At 59.4% G+C, this 20,710-nt stretch overlaps 1 protein-coding gene across 1 annotated transcript in view; it reads left to right on the forward strand.

Moving 5' to 3' along the window:
- The first annotated feature begins 1,492 nt into the window (after positions 1 to 1,492).
- The window catches only part of TMEM132C (transmembrane protein 132C), an 89,112-nt gene continuing 69,894 nt past the window's right edge, over positions 1,493 to 20,710 (forward strand). The window contains exon 1 of the mRNA XM_081123238.1: positions 1,493 to 1,667. Coding sequence (XP_080979364.1) covers positions 1,583 to 1,667 — 85 coding nt within the window. The 5' untranslated portion in view covers positions 1,493 to 1,582. The remainder of the gene's footprint in view (positions 1,668 to 20,710) is intronic.

Below are 20,710 nucleotides of genomic sequence, written 5' to 3' on the forward strand. Positions count from 1 at the left end.
GATCTCAGCAACCGGGCCATCGCCAGCACCTGGCACGCCCCCCCGCTCAGGACCACCCTTCTGGGAGCCCACTCTGGCCTGGCTGGTGGTCTCCACTGCCTTCTCCCCACATCAGGCAATCGGGGTGGACTGAGAAACTGGGGGAGCCCTGTTCCTCCCAGGGGCCCAGAACCCCAGCCCCACCCAGCTGGGAGAAGGGCTCCCTGGGGGGGGGGGTCGTCTTTTTCACCCTCAAGGCTGCCGCCCTCGCTGAGAAATGGACTTGCCAGTTCCTCACATCCTTTCACCGTTGCTTCTTTTCATTCAACCAAGTTTTCTTTCTTTTTTTATTTGAAATTCGTTCTAGAGGCTAGTGCCCAGGAATGATGGTGACTCCACACGGTTGGGCTTCTTTTCTGAGGGTGGGTTGAGCCAGCCCTGGCCAGCGCTGGGCCACTAAACCCTGTCCCCCAGGAGCCCCAGGTGCAGAGGGGACTGCCAGGCTCTGATGGTTTGGGGGGGACCTGGGGGAGCCCATGGCTGGGAGGGGGGAGGGCTGGGCTTCCAGGACGAGGCTCTGGTCTTGAAGGGATGGCCTTAGCCACAGACATAGAAGGAGCCGGGGGTCCCCCCTCCCTTGTTCAGACCACGGTGTGGCCCACGCGGCCCCGGGCATCAGTCACACAGGCAGGTAGCTGGGCCCCGCGAGGAGGGCGGGCGCACTGGCAACATCGGGGCGGAGAGGTAAAGGGCACCGAGTGGGGCGGCCAGTGCAGCTCTGTCCCGGCTGAATGTGCGGAGAGCAGGTCTGGCTGGGCAGGGGGCACCCCGCTCCCTCCGTCAGTTAACAAAAGCACATGGGGGGCATTCCAACAACACGGAAAGACAGACAGTGACCAAGGAAGCCGCCTTCCACCCCGGGAGGCGTGTGCCCATCTCCGTGCCTTGGCGCGGGCGGTTCCACTCCGCGCGCCGCTTTTCCCACCCGGGAGGGTCTGTCCGCAGCAGCCGCGCGGGACGTTTTCAGGCCACCCGTCCCCAGCTCGCAGGGCAAAAACAAAGCAGAACAGGGGACCGGCCCCGAGGTTAAGGCCGCAGCGACCACGGGAGGGCGGCCGCGCGAGGGCCCGGCTCCACCTCGGGTACCTGCGCGGAAGCCTCCCGGGCACGGAGGCGGGAGGCTGCCCACGGGGCGGGGCGCGGCCCCCGCCCCTCCGCGCCTGCTGCACCGCGCCACTCGCGGCTAGGGGGCGCGCTTTCCCCTCGGCAGCGCCCAGCGGCCCCGGGGCGGGGCGGGGCCAGGGCGGGGCCTGTTGGGGGCGGGGCGGGGCCAGGGCGGGGCCTGCGGGGGGCGGGCCGGGGGCGGGGCGGCCGCAGCTGCGGCAGCGGCTGGAGAAAAGTTGTCGGGGCCGGAGCGCGCGCTGCCGCGGGATCCGAGCCGCAGCTGCGAGCGCCGGGCAGGCCGGGCACCGCCACCCGAGCCGCAGCGCGCCGCCCGACTCGCTGCCCGGGGTCGCCCCGGGACATGGGGCTGCAGGCGGGGCCGGCGGGCCGGCGCGTGTCCCCGGGCGGGCGGCGGGCGGCCTGAGCTGCGGGACGCAGGATGCGCTCCGACGGCGCGGCCCCCGGGCCGGTGGCGCCGCTGTGCGGGGCGCTGAGCCTGGTGCTGGGCGCGCTGCTGGGCAAAGGTAAGGAGCCCAGGAGCCCAGGAGCCCGGGCAGGGGGAGCCCGAAAGGCGAGGTGTCGGGGGGACCTTGGCGAGGGCGCGGGTCCCATCGGGAGGGCCTGTGGCGGGCGCGGGGCGGTTCCTTCCCCAGCTGCGCATCGCCGACGCGGGTTTGGGGCAAATTCGGGTTGGGAGTAGATTCGGGCGCTTCCCGGGGAAGAGGGGGCGTGGCTGAGGGACACTGCGTTTGTCCCCAGCCCAGCTCCGCGAGGACCGAACCCAGCGCAGTCCCGCTTTGGAGCTGGGGGCTCAGACGCAGGACCCGGCTGCTTGGCCCCTGTCTCCGTGCCCGCGTCCCCGACCCAGCCCAGGCTGAGGGGACCGGAGACCCCAGAGGGTCGAATGGACCCTGGCGCGCCCTCCCCAGTCCTGGGGTCCCGGGAACCCACCTCGGCCCACGGAGGGACGCGCGCTGGACGCGCAGCGCCCAGGGCCCTCGGCACCCGAGTTTGGTAGCGTGGGGGGGTGGGGGCGCCCGTAGGACTCAGACCGGCTTCCTCGCCCGGTCCCCGCGTTCCCTCCCTCAGTCTCCCGACCTCTGCAATGGGAATGCCGAGCCCGCCTGGGGTTTAGGGGACACCGTCAGCGAAGGCGCAGCGCCCAGGGGACCCACGAAGGCCGCCTTGGCTGTTGTTGGGTCAGGTGTTATTATTTGCGTGCGGTCGGGATGGCCCCGGGCCGGAGCAGCGGGCGCGGGCGCGGGGCCGCGGGCGCGGGCGCGGGCGCGGGGATGAGAGGCGCGCGCGGCGGGGAGCGGGGTCCAGGGCGCGTCCTCGCGGGGACCCGGGAGGGCGCCACCTGCTGCCGCCGCTGCCGGCGCCCGTCCTGGTCTCGGGTCCCTCCGGTGACCCCAGGTGAGTGTCCTGTGTCCCCGGCTCGGCAGCTGGGCCGCAAAGACGCCGGGAGGGACAAGCGGCCCCATGATGCTCCAGGGAGCGCTGGCTTTTCAGAAGTCATTGCGCACCGTCTCCAATTCCCGAGAATCCTTCCTGGGGGCTGCAGCTTCCCAGGCACAGGAACTGGAGAGAATTGCGCTTTTAGGGGGGTCCCTTCTCCCCAGAGCCGCGCGTGAACAGGTGCGCGCGCGCTTCTGCGAAGGGATGGGGGGCACTTTCCTGCTCTGTTCGAGGGGCGACCCTTTGCAGAACCTGGAGCCTTCATTCTGCCATTAGCTCTGGATTCTCTCCTTTCTGGGACTCAGTTTCCCCAGATGTGAAGCGGCCATTCCAAAAAAAAAAAATTCCTTTCCCAACACTTCCCAGCGATGTCCGATGGTGAATCACTGGGATGGGCAGACCCAGGTCAGGGCAGGTGGGCGGGTTTGCGCTGAGCGAGGTGGGGGGGGGGCGTCAGGGTCCCTCCCCACCTCTGGGTGGGAGTTTGGTCAGGAGAGAGCTCTGAATGCTGAAGGTGCTTTTTAAAGGAAGTTTTGGACTTTTACAAATGAAAGCTCCGCCCGGCCGGCGCGGCTCAGTGGTGGGACGTGGACCCATGAACCAGGAGGTCTCGGCCAGCTCCGGGTCAGGGCAGGCACCTGGGGTGCAGCTTTGACCCCCGGCCCGGCTCTGTCACATCGAGGGGTCTCTGTCCCTCTCTCCCCCTTCCACTCCCCCTGAAAAGCAATGGGAAAAAAAAAAAATCTGTGTGTGAGAATTAAAAAAAAAAAATTGAAGCTCACGTACCTTTTTTTCCCCACGTAGGGCTTTATTTTTGATTTAGAGTCATATCTGTTACCGACGTTCAGGTGGAAGGACCAGAGGCAGCAGCTGGGTTGGGAGCGAGGCTGGGGCAAGGGCTGGGGCGAGAAGTGAGGGGGCCCAGGGGACGCGTCGCCCTGACCCCAAAGCCGCCCCTCCCGCTGGCTTAGGGCAACCGTGACCTGGTGGGGCCGCCTCCCCTTGCTTTTTGCTTGACAGTTGTCACCACGTGGTTGGGGCCCTGCAAGCCTGCGACTCTGCAAAATATTTTCCATTTTCTTTCTCGGGGCCGGAGCCGAAGCCCATCCCCACTCGGACCCTGCGCCAAGGAGACGTTTGCTCTGTAGGAAAGGGAAGGGAAGCTGTCTGGCGCTTGTTTAAATGTGTGCTGTCCTAAGGAAACAACAACAAAGTCATCCTGACCCTTCCTGCCTGAGGATTTAACTGCTAATTTCTGAAATCGCTGAAACCGCTGATCAGTTTTTAATACCAACTGCATGTTTATTTTTGACTGCGCGTTTAGGGGCCCTGTAACTCATCGGCACTCGGCACGGACGCCGTTCTTGGGAGGGTTCGTGCCGGGGAGCCCTCCTAGGAGCTAAGACGGGGAGAGGCGGGGAGGGGAGGTTGTGTCCTTGAGGTCGGGGTTGAGGAAGGAGCCCCAGGGAAACGGGGGAAGCTGGCGTTGGGCCGAGATGCTGTCCGAGGTGTAACGGGGGCCGCTCGTCCCATAGGGGCCCCGGGGAAGGTCATTTGGGACCACAGTCTCTTTTCTGAAACCTGCAGGGCCAGATGTGTCTGCAGAGTCAGAATTATTGAGATGTCTGAAGGGCGAGACAGGCAGGCGGGGAGGGAGGCGGGGAGGGGCACAGGGGCACACGCCTGTTGCGTAACCCCCCAGGCGGGTCTGGAGCTGGGCCTGTCAGTTGCAGGCCTAAGGTAGTTTTGCATGAAACTTACGAGGATTCACATCAATGAAGGTAAACCCCAAAACAGCCTCCTTTCCCTGCGGGTCAGCCTTGGGCACCCAATGAGTTGAAAACAAACCAACCTTTGGCTTGTCAAGCGTGGGGGACTTTGAATGTCTGAGAAGGGACCAGGGCGTGGGGTGGGTGTCGTGGGTGGGGGGAGGTTGTCAGGGTGACGGGTCCTTCTTGGCCCCTAAGTGCACGCGGCCACCCGGAGAGGACAACCACGCCTCGTCCTCTGCCTACTTTCGGGACACGTGCCCGGGAGCACGTGCTCCCCTCCCCCGTCCCTCCCTGTCCCTCAGGTTGAGGCTCCCGGCCACGCTGCAGCGTCTCGGGGGCCCAGCCTCTCGGAAGCCCCTCTCTGAAACCTCCACACTCCGGCTGGTCCCCATGCCCTCTGTCTGCCGCTCTTCTCGGAAGCTTGGACCCATCACGACCGGCAGACAAGTGTTGCTTTATCCACATGGTGCTTTAAAACAAACGTAAAAAATGGGCTCCCCACACGGGGAGAATTCAAGTACAAAAATCAGAATTTACAGCTTCCCTTAAGAGCGCGGGTGCTGGGCCGACCTTGGGTGCGCTTTCCGTGGGGTGCCATCGCCCTACAGTAAGCGGAGCCTCGGCGTCCCCCTGGACGGGCGTGTCTTCAGGGGCCCTGGCCCACCTCTTACCTGCCTGCCCTTCCCCGGCCACCCGAGTTTTCCCGTCTCCGGCTCTTCCAGGCTCGACTCGGGCCTCACCGTCAGCTCCGCCAGGGTGGCCGAGCCGGGCGGCCGGAGGAGAGCTCAGGACGCGGGAGGAGAGCTCAGGACGCGGGAGGAGAGCTCAGGACGCGGGAGGGGAGCTCAGGACGCGGGAGGGGAGCTCAGGACGCGTTCCTCGTTAGCGCCTCCTGAGCGCGGGTCCAGCCCCAGCCGGCGGATGAGCGAGGCGTTTCCTACATCCATAGTCATGAGGAGCGAGGTTAATAAAAGCGAGCCTTCGGTATATTAATCGCGGCGAAAGGGAGTCTTACTGAATTAATGGAATAAATGGAAAGTCTGATTGATGGAATATTTTTACAGCAAGCTGCTTTGTTTAAAAGTCAGGTTTATTAAGGCACCATTTGCATACAGGCAGAGAAGCCCGTTGAACAGAGAGTCAGACGTTTGGACAAACGCACGCAGGCGTGGAAACGCCGCCGAGGTGAAGGCGGAGACCGTTTCCATCACCCCCGGCTCCCCGTGCCGGGTGCAGCCACCTACCCCCCCCCCCGCAGGCCCTGGCGCCACTCGCCTGTCCTGTCCTCCTAGCCTCGCCTTTCTCATAACCTCGTCCAAATGGGATCGCGCGGATGCAGCCCCACTGCGCGCAGAGCCCTGACGGTGGCCTGGAGGCCGGCGGTGTGTCCTGTTTCGAACACGTAACCCTCGGCCCCGCGCTATCCCCCGGCTGGCGGCACCACCCTCCGCGCACTCATTCCCGGTTGAGGGGTGTTCGGGTTCCTTCCACTTTTTGGCAATTATGAAAACAGCCCCTATAAATGTTCCCCAACAGGTTTCCGCGTGAACGTAGGGCTTCGTTTCTGTCGGGACCGGGCTAGGACGGGGCCTGCTGGGCAGTGCGGCCGCTCCACGCACACGTCTGTCAGAAACGGCGAAGAAATGGACATGGTCACGTTTTACATTCCCGCCAGCAAGACGAGTCCCAGTCCTTTAGTATTTTTTTTTTATCTGTTTTAACAGATGCCTAGCGGTAGTTCAAGCCTCACCTTCGCCACTAATGATGAGAATTCTTCTCACGTGCACTTGCCATTTGGTATCTTCTTTGGTGAAATGTCTCTTTCGGGTGGATCTCTGCTGATTTTTTTCCTGGTTGTTACTTTCCTGTTATTGATCTTTGAGGGCACTTTGTATGTTATGGATGCAACTCCTATACCAGATACGTGCATATAGATACTTTCTCAGTGTGTGTCTTTGGAAGAGCAACGTTTTTATTTTTATTTTAATGAAGTTTAATATATTATTTTTTTTTCTCTTACTGTGCTTTGGTGTCCCGTCCAAGAGATCTTTGCCTGACCCGAGGTGCCCAGGGTTCTCTAGGTCTATGGGGCACCTTTCCCTTCTGTCCTGTAGGGACACCTGCCGTAGATTCAGGGCCCCGTCTAATCCTGGACGACCTCAACTGAGACCTTTAACTTCATTCCAGCCGAAAAGACCCCTTTTCCAATACGGTCCCGTTCATAGGCTCCTACGTGGACGTGTCTTTTGGGCGCCTCCCAGCCCATTACACCCGGCACGGCCTGGCTCGTAGTCGCGGTTCAGTAAATCGTAGCTGTGATTATGTGTGTGATTATCGAAGCCTCGGAGGAGACGTTTCACACAATATAGTCTCACAGAAACCACTCGTCGATATTTTTTAAAAATAACCGACAATCATGTAAAGCAAACCAACGGCGGGTTTGACAATATCAGGGAGTAAGAAAAGCCGGTCGGGCCCGAGGTGCCCGTTTATCATGAACCGAGACGGGGAGCCTGCGGAGACGCTCCCGAGATAGCCCTTCCCGCGCTCGCGGCTTAGCTACAGCTCAGGCCTAATCCCACGCGGCTGCGTCTCGCGGCCCCCTTGATGCGTGGCTGAGCACCCGCGTCTCTCTCGGCTCCGTCAGAACCACCTCCGATGGCTCCCACGCCTCCCGTAGGTGATTGTTTTCCACCCAACTCTGCGGTTGTCTCTCTGCATCGTCTCGGCTCCATCGGTCCCCCGCCCCTTAATCACCGTGTTTGCTTTCTGCCACATTTCCCCCGTCCCCGTGGACTCGGATGATGCAGGAACCTCCTTACAGCGCCACCGCCCGTGGCATCTGGCGGTCGATGAGCGGCGCTCTGAGGCAATCGCGGGGGGTCTTCCTCTCCAAATAACCTCCGGAGCTTGAAGGCAATCGCCTCCCACCCCCGACACACACACGGAGCAGAAAGCGAGCTCTGCTTTTATCGCGGAGTTCCAGCTTAGGGGTGATTTTAAGCCAAAAAAAAAAAAACACACACAAAAAATACAACGCGCACCGTAAACAGATGCGACACACTGGCAGCCTGGTTTTGTCTCCATTGGAAACAATGAGCTTGTGCTTGAGGCCCTGAGACACAATTTCCCCACCTGCCTAATGGAAATGGTCTTCGAATATGCATCGGATCATTTAGCTTATTAGTTATGACTCCGTCGGTGCAAAGGCAGAAAACCCAGCTCAAGCAAATGGTAGCAAAGCCACAACATTTTTTATTTTATTTTATTTTTTGTTAATCCTTGCCTGAGGATGTTCTTTCTATTGCCTTTTCAGAGAGAGTAGAGGGAGGGATGGGGGAGGGAGAGGAGCATCGATGTGAGAGAGACACACCGACTGGCCGCCTCCTGCATGCGCCCTGACCGGGGGCTGGGGATGGAACCTGCCACCGGGAATCGAACCCGTGACTCTTTGGTGTGCAGGTCGACACTCTAACCACCCAGCCCCACTGGCCAGGCCTCAAAGCTGCAAAATTTTTAAACAGGAAAGAAAAGAGGTGAGTGGAATAAATGTGTTCGGTCAGAGGGAACTGAAAAGTCTAGATGGGCTTCAGGCACTGCTGGATCCAGGGCTCAGTCGGCGTCACTGGAGAAGGTTTCCCTCCGGCTCTCGTCTCCTCTGTCCCCTTTGTGGGCTGCATTTCGGGGTGGTCCTTGGTGTCGCCCGCAGTGCCAGGTTTACAGTCCAGCAACACAGCACACCCAGCAAAAAGACCGTGACTTTCGAAATGATCGTAAAAAACGGAATGAGTCTCATGGCGCTCGCTGGGCCAGGCACGGTGCCGGGAGGGAACGGAGTTTCCTGATGGGAGCGCACTGAGGCCGCCTCCACCCAAGCTGCTGGGACAGAGCGCAGAAGGCATGGCGCCCAAAGAGATCGTCCGTATCAGACGCGGGGAATGGACACCCAGCGGGTCAGAGCCTGTGCACCCAACGGAAGGAACAGAGCAAAGGAAACCAAGGGCCTGTGGGGCGGCTGCTTCTCACGGGTGCACTCGGAGTTCGCGGGGCAGCCCCGGGGACCAGCTCGCTTCTGCTGCCGGATGCGTGACCAGCGAAGTCAAGGCCACAGCCTCCTGCACCTCCCAGGGCCCCTGCAGCTCTGGTGGCCTCTCCTGTTTTCTGTTTGCTTCGGCGCTCGCTCGCCCGCTCGCTCATTCACTCATCCTGCGCATCCCTTCGGTTCTGACCGTGGTCCGGGCCCCGCGGCAGTGACATCTCCTCTCACCGCCCCTTCCTGCAAACGTGAGGCCTCCCCTCCTCCGGGGGGCTCACCCCAGGCCCACAGGGGGCTCTGGGTGGGGTTCCTACACCTGTCAGGTCCTCACGCCTCAGCCCCGGAAAGCGACCTTGAAAGGCTCCCCCCTGGCCTGCTCGTGTCCTGGGGGGGCGCCTCTGTTTTGGGGGGTTGTTTCGCTCCAGCTCTGACCATCCCTCGTGTTTCCTAAGTGCCGATGTGCTCTCTTCTCCAATTTATGTGAACCTCTGGGTCAGCGCACAGCCCCCGGTCACCGCTGTCTTTATTTCATTATTTTTTTTTAATTATAAGCCATGAACTAACTCAGAGGGCAGACTTTTCACTGGCCTTGCATCTCAGCGTCTTCCTTTATTGCGCCGGTGTTGCCCCAGGCCCCGCCTTTCTGTCGGCTGGGGTGCTACCACCAAGAAGAGGGTGAGCGATCGGAGCCAGAAAACACACAGATAAATACCCGCATCTCCGCAGTCGGTGCCTGAGCGACACGGCCGAGCAGACAGAGAAGCCGCGGGAGCGGGGCCTCCCTCCTCCCCGGGAGCCCCGAGCCGGCGTGTGCGAGCGCCTGGGAGCATGAAGACACGTTGTCCTAATCGAGTTGGTGTCGCACCTGCCCGAGCCGCGGGTAAGCAAACATCGTTCATCACTCGCCTGTCGCCGGCCCTCCCTTCAGAATCAGAGGCGAAATAAGACAGGCGCAGGCTGGAGGGGCGAAGGCGGGCCCGGGAGGAGCTGGTTTCCGTCGGTCGGGACCTCGGCCCAGCTGACAGGACGGGTTGAGAGGCGAGGCCAGGGCCCTGTGGTCGGTCGTGCCCGCCCGAGCCAACGCCCCGCCCCGTTGCGCACCTACGGGCCGCTCGCTCCGGGATCCCCCGGGGCCTGGGTTTGTGGATCTGTGCGAGGCGTCTAGGAGAACGTGCCTCTCAGGGTTATTGGAAAGGGCCCCGCGGGTTCCTAAGGGCCCTTTGCACTCGTCCACCTTCCAGGCACCGTCTCCACTCGCCACCCTCCAAACGCCTCGGTGCCCTGGGGAGCACCCGCAGAGGGCGCTGACCCCGCAGAGGGCGCTCCCGAGGCCCGCTGGCTTCCACCGGGGGTCGGCCAGTGGCGATCGTATGGCTGGTGTAGCCTCTGTGTCCCTGACGACCCCACGGGTCCCCTGTAGGCAACGTCCCAGAGCAACAGAGGCCAGGGTGTGGGTTGTAACAGGGCCCCCGCAAGGCCGGGAGACAACATCAGGGCCCCTCAAGGCCGGGAGACAACATCAGGGGCCCCCGCAAGGCCAGGAGACAACATCAGGGCCCCCGCAAGGCTGGGAGACAACATCAGGGCCCCCGCAAGGCCAGGAGACAACATCAGGGGCCCCCGCAAGGCCGGGAGACAACATCAGGGCCCCCGCAAGGCCGGGAGACAACATCAGGGCCCCCGCAAGGCCGGGAGACAACATCAGGGGCCCCCGCAAGGCCGGGAGACAACATCAGGGCCCCCGCAAGGCCGGGAGACAACATCAGGGGCCCCCGCAAGGCCGGGAGACAACATCAGGGCCCCCGCAAGGCCGGGAGACAACATCAGGGCCCCTCAAGGCTGGGAGACAACATCAGGGCCCCGGGCTGCTGCTGGAAGTGGTCATTCCGACTGGCTCGCGGTCGGACCCCAGACTCATCCCTGGAGCCCACACGCCCCAGGCTTTGGCCTGTCGCCTGTCGGGTTGGCCCTTGTCACAGCCTTTCTTCCGTGACGGGTGAAGGGAAAATGACAGATGTCCTCTCACTTCTCCCCGGGGCTTGGCCTGCTCACCCGGGGCCTCGGGCTCAGCTCAGGGTCGAGGGCAGGTCCCTGGGCTGCAGTCCACCCCCTGCCCCGTCGGGCACCGGCAGGAGGCAGCCGGTCGACGTCTCTCTCACACCCGTTTCTCTCTCTCCCCCTCCCGCCCCTTCCTCTCTAAAATAATCAATGAAAAAAGCATCCTCAGGTGGGGATTCACCAAAACAACCCAACAAACAGAAACCCTGGCACCGCAGCCCACAAGAAGTCACGGGGCACGCGGGTTCACTTTCTGTCCTCAGCGGGCAGTGTTGCTCCCGCGCCCGTCAGCTTTGGCGTCATTGGACGGGCCACCTGGGGTGGGGCAGAGAACCTGCGCTTGTTCCCAGAGCCCGCTGCCCGCGGGGTTTCGGAGGATCTGGGTTTTCGGTGGACGGAGGCCAAAGCCTGGACGTCGGGGGGACGTCTTTCCGATGGGGAGCTCGTTCAGGCGCCCGGGCCTGGGCCACCGTCACTGTCTCCCCCCGCTGAGGTCTGCGGTGACCCCGACCACCAGGAACGGGCGCCCGGGTGGCGGGGCCCAGCCTCCCCCGGAGCGAGCCAGGGCCCGGATCCCGCGCCTTCTCCCTGTCACCTCCCCGGGTTGTATTTTAATTGCCCTGCTCTTGCAGAGCAAGGTTCCTATTCAATTATTCATGGTGGCATAATGTTTATGTGATCAGAGTAATTATTATAATTACGCCTTGTGAGTTTTCGTAGTGAATGACCTCGCTCCGCGTCCGTTTGGCGCGGGATTTCCAGAAGGCAATCGATGGCCGGACCTGCGGGGTGACACACAGCGGAGCCCGTCTTGGGTTTTGCTGAGCAGGAGAGACTCGGGGGTTCACCTCCAGGAACGGGGGCCGGCGGGGCAGCTTGAGGAGTGGGAGGAACGGAGCCCGTTTCTCCGAGGGCGCGAGGGGCTCCCAGCTCAGCGTCGCCCTCCACGCGCCTCCCAGGTGAGCGGCGCAGAGCCACCTGCAGGGACAGCCTGGGGGGACTGTCGGGGGACAGAGGGAAACAGACAGACACACGGCTCATTCCCGGGATGCTTCTGACGTGGGAGGTGGAACTGGAGTTCAGCCGGATGGGTGGGTTTTTCTTCCCTAATTGCCATGGACAGACACGAGCTTTTACCGTCTTTAAACTTTCATGACTCAAGAGTAAGGCGTGAAGAGGTGGTTTTGGGGGGCTGGGGGGGCCCCTCTCCCCGTGGCCGCGGCACAGGAGGTAACCGGGCGCTGACTGCTCACCTCCCTTAATTCTCTGCGACGGGAGCACCCAGCGGAACGTGGGCCGGACGCGAAGGCCCCCGGCCGATGCGGGGCCCGTGGCTGCGAACGTGATGGGCTGATAAACCCTGACGGGCTTCGGTGCAGAGCCGGATTTATTTAAAGTCGTAAATGGATCATCGGAGGGCTCCTCGGTCCTGCCTCTGAGTAATCTACAGCCGGGAGCCCGGCGGGGGGTCTCCTGAGCTCCGCCTCCCCGGTGGTGGCTGTGTTGCCTTAATTAACGCTGGCCCCCCCCCCCCGTTATGTCCCTCCTGGGCCGGCCCGAGCGTAGCCGAGGCCTCCGATCGCTGGCCTACGAGGCACCATGGACTTGAACTGAGAGACTTTCTCTCTTTTCTTTCTTTTGAAATATGTCTTTATTGATTCCAGAGAGAGGAAGGGAGAGGGAGGGAGAGAAACATCCATGATGAGAGTCACTGATCGGCTGCCCCCTGCTCGCCCCCCGCTGGGCATCGAGCCCACAACCCGGGCCTGTGCCCCGACCGGGACTCGAACCCTGACCTCCAGGCCCATGGGGGCGACGCTCCACCACTGAGCCACCCGGGCCGGGCTCTTCCTCTGCCTGGCACCCTTATGATTCAAGGTCTTTGGCCAGAATCCACTGGACCACAGTGGGGCCACGTGCCCACTGCTGGTTACGTGGCGCCAGGCGAGGGGAGGAGCTTCTGGGGACCCTGTCGGCGCGAGGACTTCCTTTTCCACGGAGACTGGACGGAGGGGGGGAGCGATGCCCCCCCATGTCAGGGTGCTGTCAGGGAGGGTCAGGGGACGCCAATGAGTTGTCATCATGTACAGAGAGTCACCCCAGCTGGGGGCCAAAGCGCGTCTGAGAAATTGAGGAAAGTGTGAGCAGAGATGTTCCAGGTCATCTGCCCGCAGAGCCGCAGCTCCAGCTCGGAGTTTGAAAGGAAAAAAAAAAAAACCAGCCAAGCTTCCAAGGGCCCCCGTTTCCACGTTCATCGTGACATCTCGCAATTGCTTTTGCAGGATGAATTTCTGCCGAGTGACGTGAAAACGAGGCCAGGTATTTCCATAATCTCCCGTGACCCAGATGTGTTATGAATCCCTTCCTCCGGTTTTAATATAGCTCTGAATTATTCCTCCATGTCTATTAATAATTAAGGAGTGCCAGAGCCGCGTTCCCTCTTAATGGCATTTCGACTTTCTAGTTTCTCTTTGGGATAAATGCTCCCGGTGCATTTCTTGCGATGTCAGGATCGTGAAGGACTTGAGATTGGTCTCGATTCCTGCCCCCCCCCCCATGGAGAAGGTCACGTGCCCCAGGCAGGCCCAGCCCGCGGGAGTCCCGTAGTTCACGGGAGTTCGTGACCGGCCCAGGGGCTGGCAGATGTGCACAGTCGGGTCATTCGGAGGCAACGAGTGACCGTCCTGGACGCCACACTTGGGAACAGATGTTTTCTCTTCACCTGGAGCACGTGGTGGGGGCCACGCTGCCCACGTATGAAGCCCCCGCAGGTGGAAGCTGCCAGGGGGTCGGGGCATCGTCTGAGCTCGGAGATCGAGTGTCATTCGGACCGAGGCGTCTTCCCCTGGGCTTTGCAATCGTAGGACCCGTCACATCCTCTGGGGTCACGCCTGGGTCCCGGCTCGATTCCGGGTCAGGGCACAGGCCCGGGTCAGGGCTCGAGCCCCAGCCGGGGGCGTGCAGGGGGCAGCCGATCAGCGACTCTCATCGTGGACGTTTCCATCTCTCTCCCCGCCTCCCTTCCTCTCTCTGAAATCCATAAAAACATATTTAAAACAAAACAAAACAAAACCCCGTTTTCCTCACCTTAGAGGAGCCGGTCTGCTCTCGCTCACCCCCCGCCCCGCCCGCCAGCCCCGGGCAGCCGCTGAGCCTTCTGGCTCCGTGACTTGCCCGTTCCGGGGATTTTGTGGGAAAGGAACCACCGGGTGCGTGGCCTGTGCCTGCGGTTTCTCTCACTCGGCCCCCGCGTCCGAGGCTCGCGCCGTGCGGCAGGTCTGTTCCCGCTCACAACTGGGTGAGTCCCGTCGCGCGTGTGTTTCACGGGCCGCGGGCCCGGCCGTCTGTTGCTGGACGTCGGGGTTGTTTCCACCTCTTGGCTGCTGCGGACACTTCCGAACGAGCAGGTGCATCTTGATGGTGATGATGGGTGTTGCTGTTAATCACTCATGTTGTCAATATACAAGTAATGAGTGCTGCTGAATCATATTTTAAATACTATTGTTAACTGTTAATACTAATTACAACACCTGTGTATTAATAGGCTGCTATTAACTCTATTTACCATAACAAACGTGTGACCTCCCCGCAGTTAGTCACGGAGACGGGGGCCTAGGGCACCTGCTCGCCCCCGACTTCTCCAGATGTCCCGTTGTTCCCGTCGACAGTTTCAGTTTTATTTCTGATAAAATAAGGTCCAGACCACCTTCCGGCCGGCGCTTGTCAACTCTGCTAAGCGAGGTCCAGAGGCCTCCAGTTGTGCTGTGTCCCTCCCGTTAGTTTCCTCCCCAAAACTCAGCCTAATTATGGAATCGTGAGATGTCACCCACGCGGGGACCGGGCTTTCCTTCCACTGAACGTGCCCGGCGGGGACCCGAGTCCATGGACCCGACGGAAAACGATACAGCGGGGAGGTGAGGGGATGGTCCCCGTCTCCGGTTCTCTTGTCTACTCTTGTTTTTTAAGGGTAAAATTTGGAAGACCTATTGCCATGGTGACCGAGACACCACGAGGTCTAGACCAAGCCCTTCCAGGATCCTTCCTCTGCTCCCGCCGCCCCCCGGGGGAGAGGCCTGGCCGCAGGTGCTCCCGCCCCGTCCCGACCGCCTACCACGTCCTTTCATAACCCGCCCACGACGAGCCCAGGTGAGCCGAGTGACCAGGCCGGGCTCCCTCGGTGACGCCGAAACGGCAGAATTCGAATCCACGCTGGGCTGTGTCTCTGTGCCAGGAATCCCCACGCCCTCCGCCTCCCGCACGCGGGTCTGGGTCGGCTGGGGAACCAGAGGCCAGCATTGCCCAGAGGTCCCGGCAGTTTTATTTGCCTTTATTAACAGTGAGCCAAGCACATTTCTTTCTTTTTTTATTGTTGTTCTGTTTTGTCAACCCTCGCCCGAGGATATTTTTCTATTGATTTTTAGAGAAAGCAGAAAGGAGGGAGGGAGAGAGAGACACCGATGTGAGAGAGACACATGGACGGGTTACCTCCCACATGAACCCCGACCGGGGCCCGGGATCGAACCTGCCACCCAGGTACATGCCCTTGACCGGAACCGAACCCGTGACCCTTTGGTGCGCAGGCTGAGGCTCTAACCACTGAGCCACAGCAGTCAGGGCCCGAGCGCGTCCGACAGCCCACTGTGGCGTAGCTGGGGCCGGCAGCCGCCGAGGTTTCCTCCCGCCCGGGCCCTTGAGGACCCAGCATCTCTTTTCACTATGATTAGCTCAGGCCCCTGAGAGCCCAGCTCTGCGGACGGTGGGGGGGGGGGACCAGCAGAGATGATTAAATTCCTGGACACCTGGGATCCTTTAGGAAGGAGGGAAGGAGGGGGTGACCGTGGCCTCGGGTGTTTCTGGGGCACCAGGTGGGCAGGATCCCAGCGAGAACGCAGCGGAGGAGCCAGTAAGCGGTGACTGGGAGGGCGCGTTAACGGCCGGGGGTGGGGATTCGTTTATTTTATTATATCTCCCCCTCAACCCCAAGAGGATCTTTGAGTTCCCACCAAGGAAAAAACACAAGCGACCCGCCCCTTGTGTGAGGCTGGAAATTCTCTTCCTGCCGCAAGTTGTCGGCGGAGTTGATTAAACCCATCACTCGCCGCTGAGAAGAAAGGGTGGGAAACCCTAGAAGTGGAGAGGGTGCCTGGGAGACTCTTGAACTTGGAGTCTATTTAATCGCTCTTGGCGAGGAAAGCAAACGAGAGTCACTCCGAGATCAAAGGACTTTTATCTCGCTCCTCGGAGAAATCTGCTACTCCGGCCACTTATTGTCGGAGCCAAAAATATCCCCGGAGCGAGGAGGGAAGACAGAGAGACGTGTTGTCCGTTTCTGTCTTTACTGCGGATCTCGGGGGTTTGCTTTTCGGGTGATTTCTGGAGCTTTGCAAGAAAAAAATAAAATTTAATTGGTGAAGGCGGGAATGAGTCGCTGAGTTTCCGACCTTCTATCGGGGGCTGACCAACCTGGTAACTGAGTGTGTGTGTCGTGGGCAGATATCCACTCACCGATTCCTCGGTGTTTAATTAAGGACCCACTGGGTGCCCTCCACCTTTGGGAAATTCAGTGGTGGAGTGGGCTGAATAGTGTCCCTCCCCTGCACCCCCCCAAAAATAATTTGTGTCCACCCAGAACTTCAGAATGTGGCTTTATTTGGAAATAGAGCCCACATGGCTCAGTGGTTAAAGCGTCGGTCCTCCCACCAAAGGGTCTCAGGTTCGATTCCCGGTCAAGGGCACGTACCTGGGTTGCAGGTTCGATCCCTGGGCCCAGCTGGGGTGCGTGCGGGAGGCAACCCATCGATGTGTCTCTTTTACATCAATGTTTCTCTCTCTCTTTCCCCTCCCTCCCTCCCCTTCCCTCTCTCTCTAAAAATCAATGGAAAAAAATACCCTCAGGTGAAGATTAACCACCCTCCCCCGGAAAAAAAATGTAGTTACATAAACACTCTGAAGGCTTGATTTTTTATTTTTTTAATGTTTGCTCAAACCACCAAATCTGTTTCAGACATGCCTTTAATTCTTGGGTTGGTTTTCACTGTTCAAAACCAAACATTTCTGCATTGTCTTCCGGGGAGAGGCGTCTCTTCTCCCCCGGCCGCCCCCCAAAGCGGTTAGGTACTCGCCCCCCTTCCTTCCCCAGCAAAACTTTCTCCTTTCTTAACTGATTTCTCTAAGGAACAAAAGCCAGGAGTGACCGGGGTTGCCGTGTGGTTATATAATAAAAGGAAATAATAACAGATGCTCAGTCAAGGCAACCGGTAACAAATGTATCTTTTCAAGCCAGAAGTGTTTCTTAAATGAGTTACTGAGGTTCCAGATCCCGGTGCTGATGAGCCGTGAAAGGGGAACAGAGAGACACAGTAACAGCCATCGAGAAACAAACTAACCGACGAGTAAAAGATGAGCCCAAGAGCAAGTCGGATAGACTCGGTTTCTCCTCTGTTTGTTTTTACGTAATTCCCTCGGGGATCTTCAGACGCCGGGGCTCTGGAGGAAAATGTGGCTTATAAATCAGTGGGGATTGTAGCTGTTTCAGAAGCCAGTAAATTCTGGCTCCGCCCTTTATTTATTTATCCTACGATCTCAGGTAGGATCTAAAACACACAGACAGCGTGGAGTGCTCGTAAGCCCCGTAGGCGGGAGACATTTATTGAGGACGTAGAAGGCGCGGCGGGTGCTCGGCCTCGAGGACGTCGCGGCGGATGACACGGGCGTGGTCCCGGCCCTAACGATCCCCGAGGAATGAGTCAATATCAGAAGTTGGAGACATTGGACTTGACTTGTGTTTGAAGATAAAGTCCTCCAGGACCCCTTTCCAGGTTCCTCTACTGTCACATGGGACCTGCATGGCTCTTTATCAGTAAAAATAGTAAAAGAGAAAAACAATTCCAAATGTCCTGCCCTGGAAGACCCCGGGGAGCCCGTGCTTGAATAATGCACGTTGCTCGGGTATCCCTGGCATTGTGAGTGTCACCGGCCCATCGGCGAGATGCCCGTTAGAAATGATTTTATGGCCCCTCGGCGTGGCTCAGCGGCTGAGTGTCATCCCATGAACCAGGCGGTCACGGGTTCGATTCCGCGTCAGGGCACAGGCCCGGGTTGAGGCTTGATCCCTGGTTGGGCGCGTGCGGGAGGCAGCCGGTCGATGATTCTCTCGCATCATTGACGTTTCTCTCTCCCTCTCCCTCTCTCTCTGAATCAATAAAAAACCCATATTTTTAAAAAAATAGAAATTATTTTATATACTTAAGTGATTAGTAAACATACACTCCCCTGGAGGAACGATTCGAGTTGCCGGAGGGTTTTGCCCAAGAATGCGGCCCATCGCCCAGCCCCGAGGTGCGTGACATCAGCCAGCCTCGAGTTAATTACAGCCTTAATTCCAGCTTTTTATTGAATTAGGGGACGATCATCCATAGCATAATTGAAACCCTGCTGAGATCACGTCTGCTGGCAGCTAATTGCACACCGTTTTTTTAAAAAAACTACAATGTTAAATAAAAGCCAGTATTTCATTTGTCTGGGCCTTAATTAATTGACTGGAGAAACTTAATTCAGGGGCGGGGGAGGGGGGCTTATCAATAGACCGAATATTTCTAAATGACCGAGTTACACGCTAGCACGAATATTACAAATATTACACCGAGGCGGCGCTGACATGAAATTCCGAAAAGAAACCAAATATAAGCAATTTGTTGTGCTAGGGATGTGGGGGGAGAGGGGGCGGAGGGAGGGGGAATCATTAACCAAGAATCCGAAGCTGTGGGCTCTAGCCCTGATGGGGACCGTACCCCAACATGTCCCAGAGCACCCATTTATCTTCTAGGGCTGAAGCCTGTCCGTCTCGAGAATGAGAGCTGGGTAGGTCTTAACCGTCCCTTTGGCTCTGGTGTCCTTTGTGACGTAGGGTAAGGTGCCCAAGTCAGGGGGGGTGGACAGGAACCAATCATAAGACCAAATGTTAGGGTCACGCGTCCCTGCTTTTGGGGTCCCCTGACGGTCAGCCACAGAAACTCTATCGTCAGAGAAGGAATTCCAGGGACGACACTGGAACGATCGGCACCAGCGAAAGTCACACGAGAGCCCCGGCCGGTGCGGCTCAGTGGTGAGAGCGTCCGCCCCGCACCCCAAAGGGTCACGGGTTTGATTCCCGGTCAAGGGCACGTGCCTGGGTCCCAGGCCCCGGTCGGGCCGCGTTCGGGAGGCAACCCATCGATGTCTCTCTCACATCCATGCTTCTCTCTTTCTCTCTCCCCCTTCCATTGTCTCTATAAAAATTCAGTAGAAAAATACGCTCAGGTGAGAATTAACCACGACGACATAAAAGCCACGCGAGAGCCCCGGCCCCAGGCCAGTCAGCAGACACCTCAGGGGGTGTTGTTAACGGCAGGCTGGCCCCCGGCCTTTCCTGTCCCCGCCTTCTCTCCTCTCGCAGAATTTCCCCGGAGAGGCTGCTGGGCCCAGCGTGGCTCCCGGGCTCCAAGCTCCGTCGCGGCTGCGGGAGAACCGGCGCTTCCCGGCCCATCCTGCTGGGCTTCACGCGGCGGGGGGCATGGCGATTGCGGCAATAAGAAATCGGGGTGTGTGTCACCAACCGCAGGGGCCTCGACGCCTGGGCAGCCCAAGCCGGCCGGCCTCACGGCCTTTCCCACCTCAAACCGCTTCAGACGGCCCCGCGACGCGTCTGACGTTGGCCGCGGAGAGCCCAGCTCTGCGTGAAATCTCGGACATTTCCAAGCGACGGAGAGGTCGGCAGCGGTGTTCGGAAAAACAAAACCAAAACCACGGTCGACATAAAGACTGCAGATCTCAAGGACATTAGAAAAGAAATATATGACCTTTCTTTCACTGCCGTCCCCAACGGTCTAATAAGACTCAGCCTGAGCCCCGAAAAGTTATTGTTAGAAACACTTCTGGGTGTTTTTTTCTTCTTCTTCTTCTGTGAGCTGTTTTATCTAAGTGCATTTTTCTTGGATGAATTGTCCTTGTCATAAAATCAATTCATTTTATTTCACTGGTCGCACGGCAGTGAAATGTGAGCCAAGTGAGAGTCTGCCGGCAACGCGCCTCTTTCCTTCAGTAGAACCGCGCAGGTCAGTTCTGTCACTCTTCACTTTTTTGGATTTTGGGGCGTGACTGTCATGAATTGCCGTACAAGTATATTTGGGACGTGGACCCCTCTCCTCTCCATGATTCTGCTGATTGTCATTTAAAGCCCAGTTGACGGTAACCCGGGGGAAGCCAATGTTGTTTAATAATAAAGGATTTTAAAATAGGTCTTCGAGCCGTGAGGGGCCACCGTCGCTCCCCATTTCGTGGCTCGTTGACGAGACGCTCTCCCATCGGGGGTGTGGCAAGTGGGGCTCTCGGGGGGCCTGCAGTGGAGATGATTTGGGGCCCTGGCCGGTTGCTCAGTTGGTTGGTTAGAGCATCTTCCCGATACCCCAAGGTTGCTGGTTCGATCCCTGCTCAGGGCACACACAAGATCACGCATCAGACGGACGCGTGCGTGAGGCGTCAGGCGACCCCGGTCCCCAGCGTCCGAGTCACCTCCCCTGCGGCCGTGTGCGCCGGGACAAGATGTCATGGCTGAGCCCCCCCCCCCCAGTTGCGGATTCGTGAGCCAAACAAATGCTGTGGCTATGGTGAGAACCCTGCGGGGTGGCTTGGAACCCATAGAAATAGGGACTGACCGGCTTCCTCCCGAGCGCTGCCCACGGTGGGAAACGGGGAATTTCCTCTCCGGACAGCGGCGGAGAGCCGGTCACGACACGGGCTATTCCATGGGACGCCTGCCGGGTTCCGTCACTTGTGTCAGGTCACTTCTGGGTTTCGGGGGAGTTGGGAGGACGTCGGTGACCAAAGGAAATCAGGACCAAGGAACTGCCCCCAAAGATCCTTGTGAAGCGTCTCGGGGGTGCCGTCCTATTCCGTGCCTTAGGCGTGAACCGTCTGTGGGCAGTGAACGCCCTCGGGCAGAGCGCCCGGCTTTCTGGAAGCTTCCTGGCTTTTGCACAGACTCCAGCCTGCTGCTCCGCGGGTCGTGAAGGAGAGACGCCCGTGATGGTGATAAGCGGGAGGAACAGACCCGGGGGAGCTCGAATATGCGATATTATTATGTAAAATAAAGCAGAGCTCAGCCGTTCATCCAGCATAGATTTTCCGGGGCCTGCACCGTTCTGGGGGGGCAGCACCCTCCTAAGCCAGCAGGACCAGGCCTCCGCTCCTGCAGGTCTCCCCCCCA

The sequence above is a fragment of the Miniopterus schreibersii genome, assembly GCF_964146895.1.
Source record: "Miniopterus schreibersii genome assembly, chromosome: 20".
In the NCBI taxonomy this organism is placed as follows: Eukaryota; Metazoa; Chordata; class Mammalia; order Chiroptera; family Miniopteridae; genus Miniopterus; species Miniopterus schreibersii.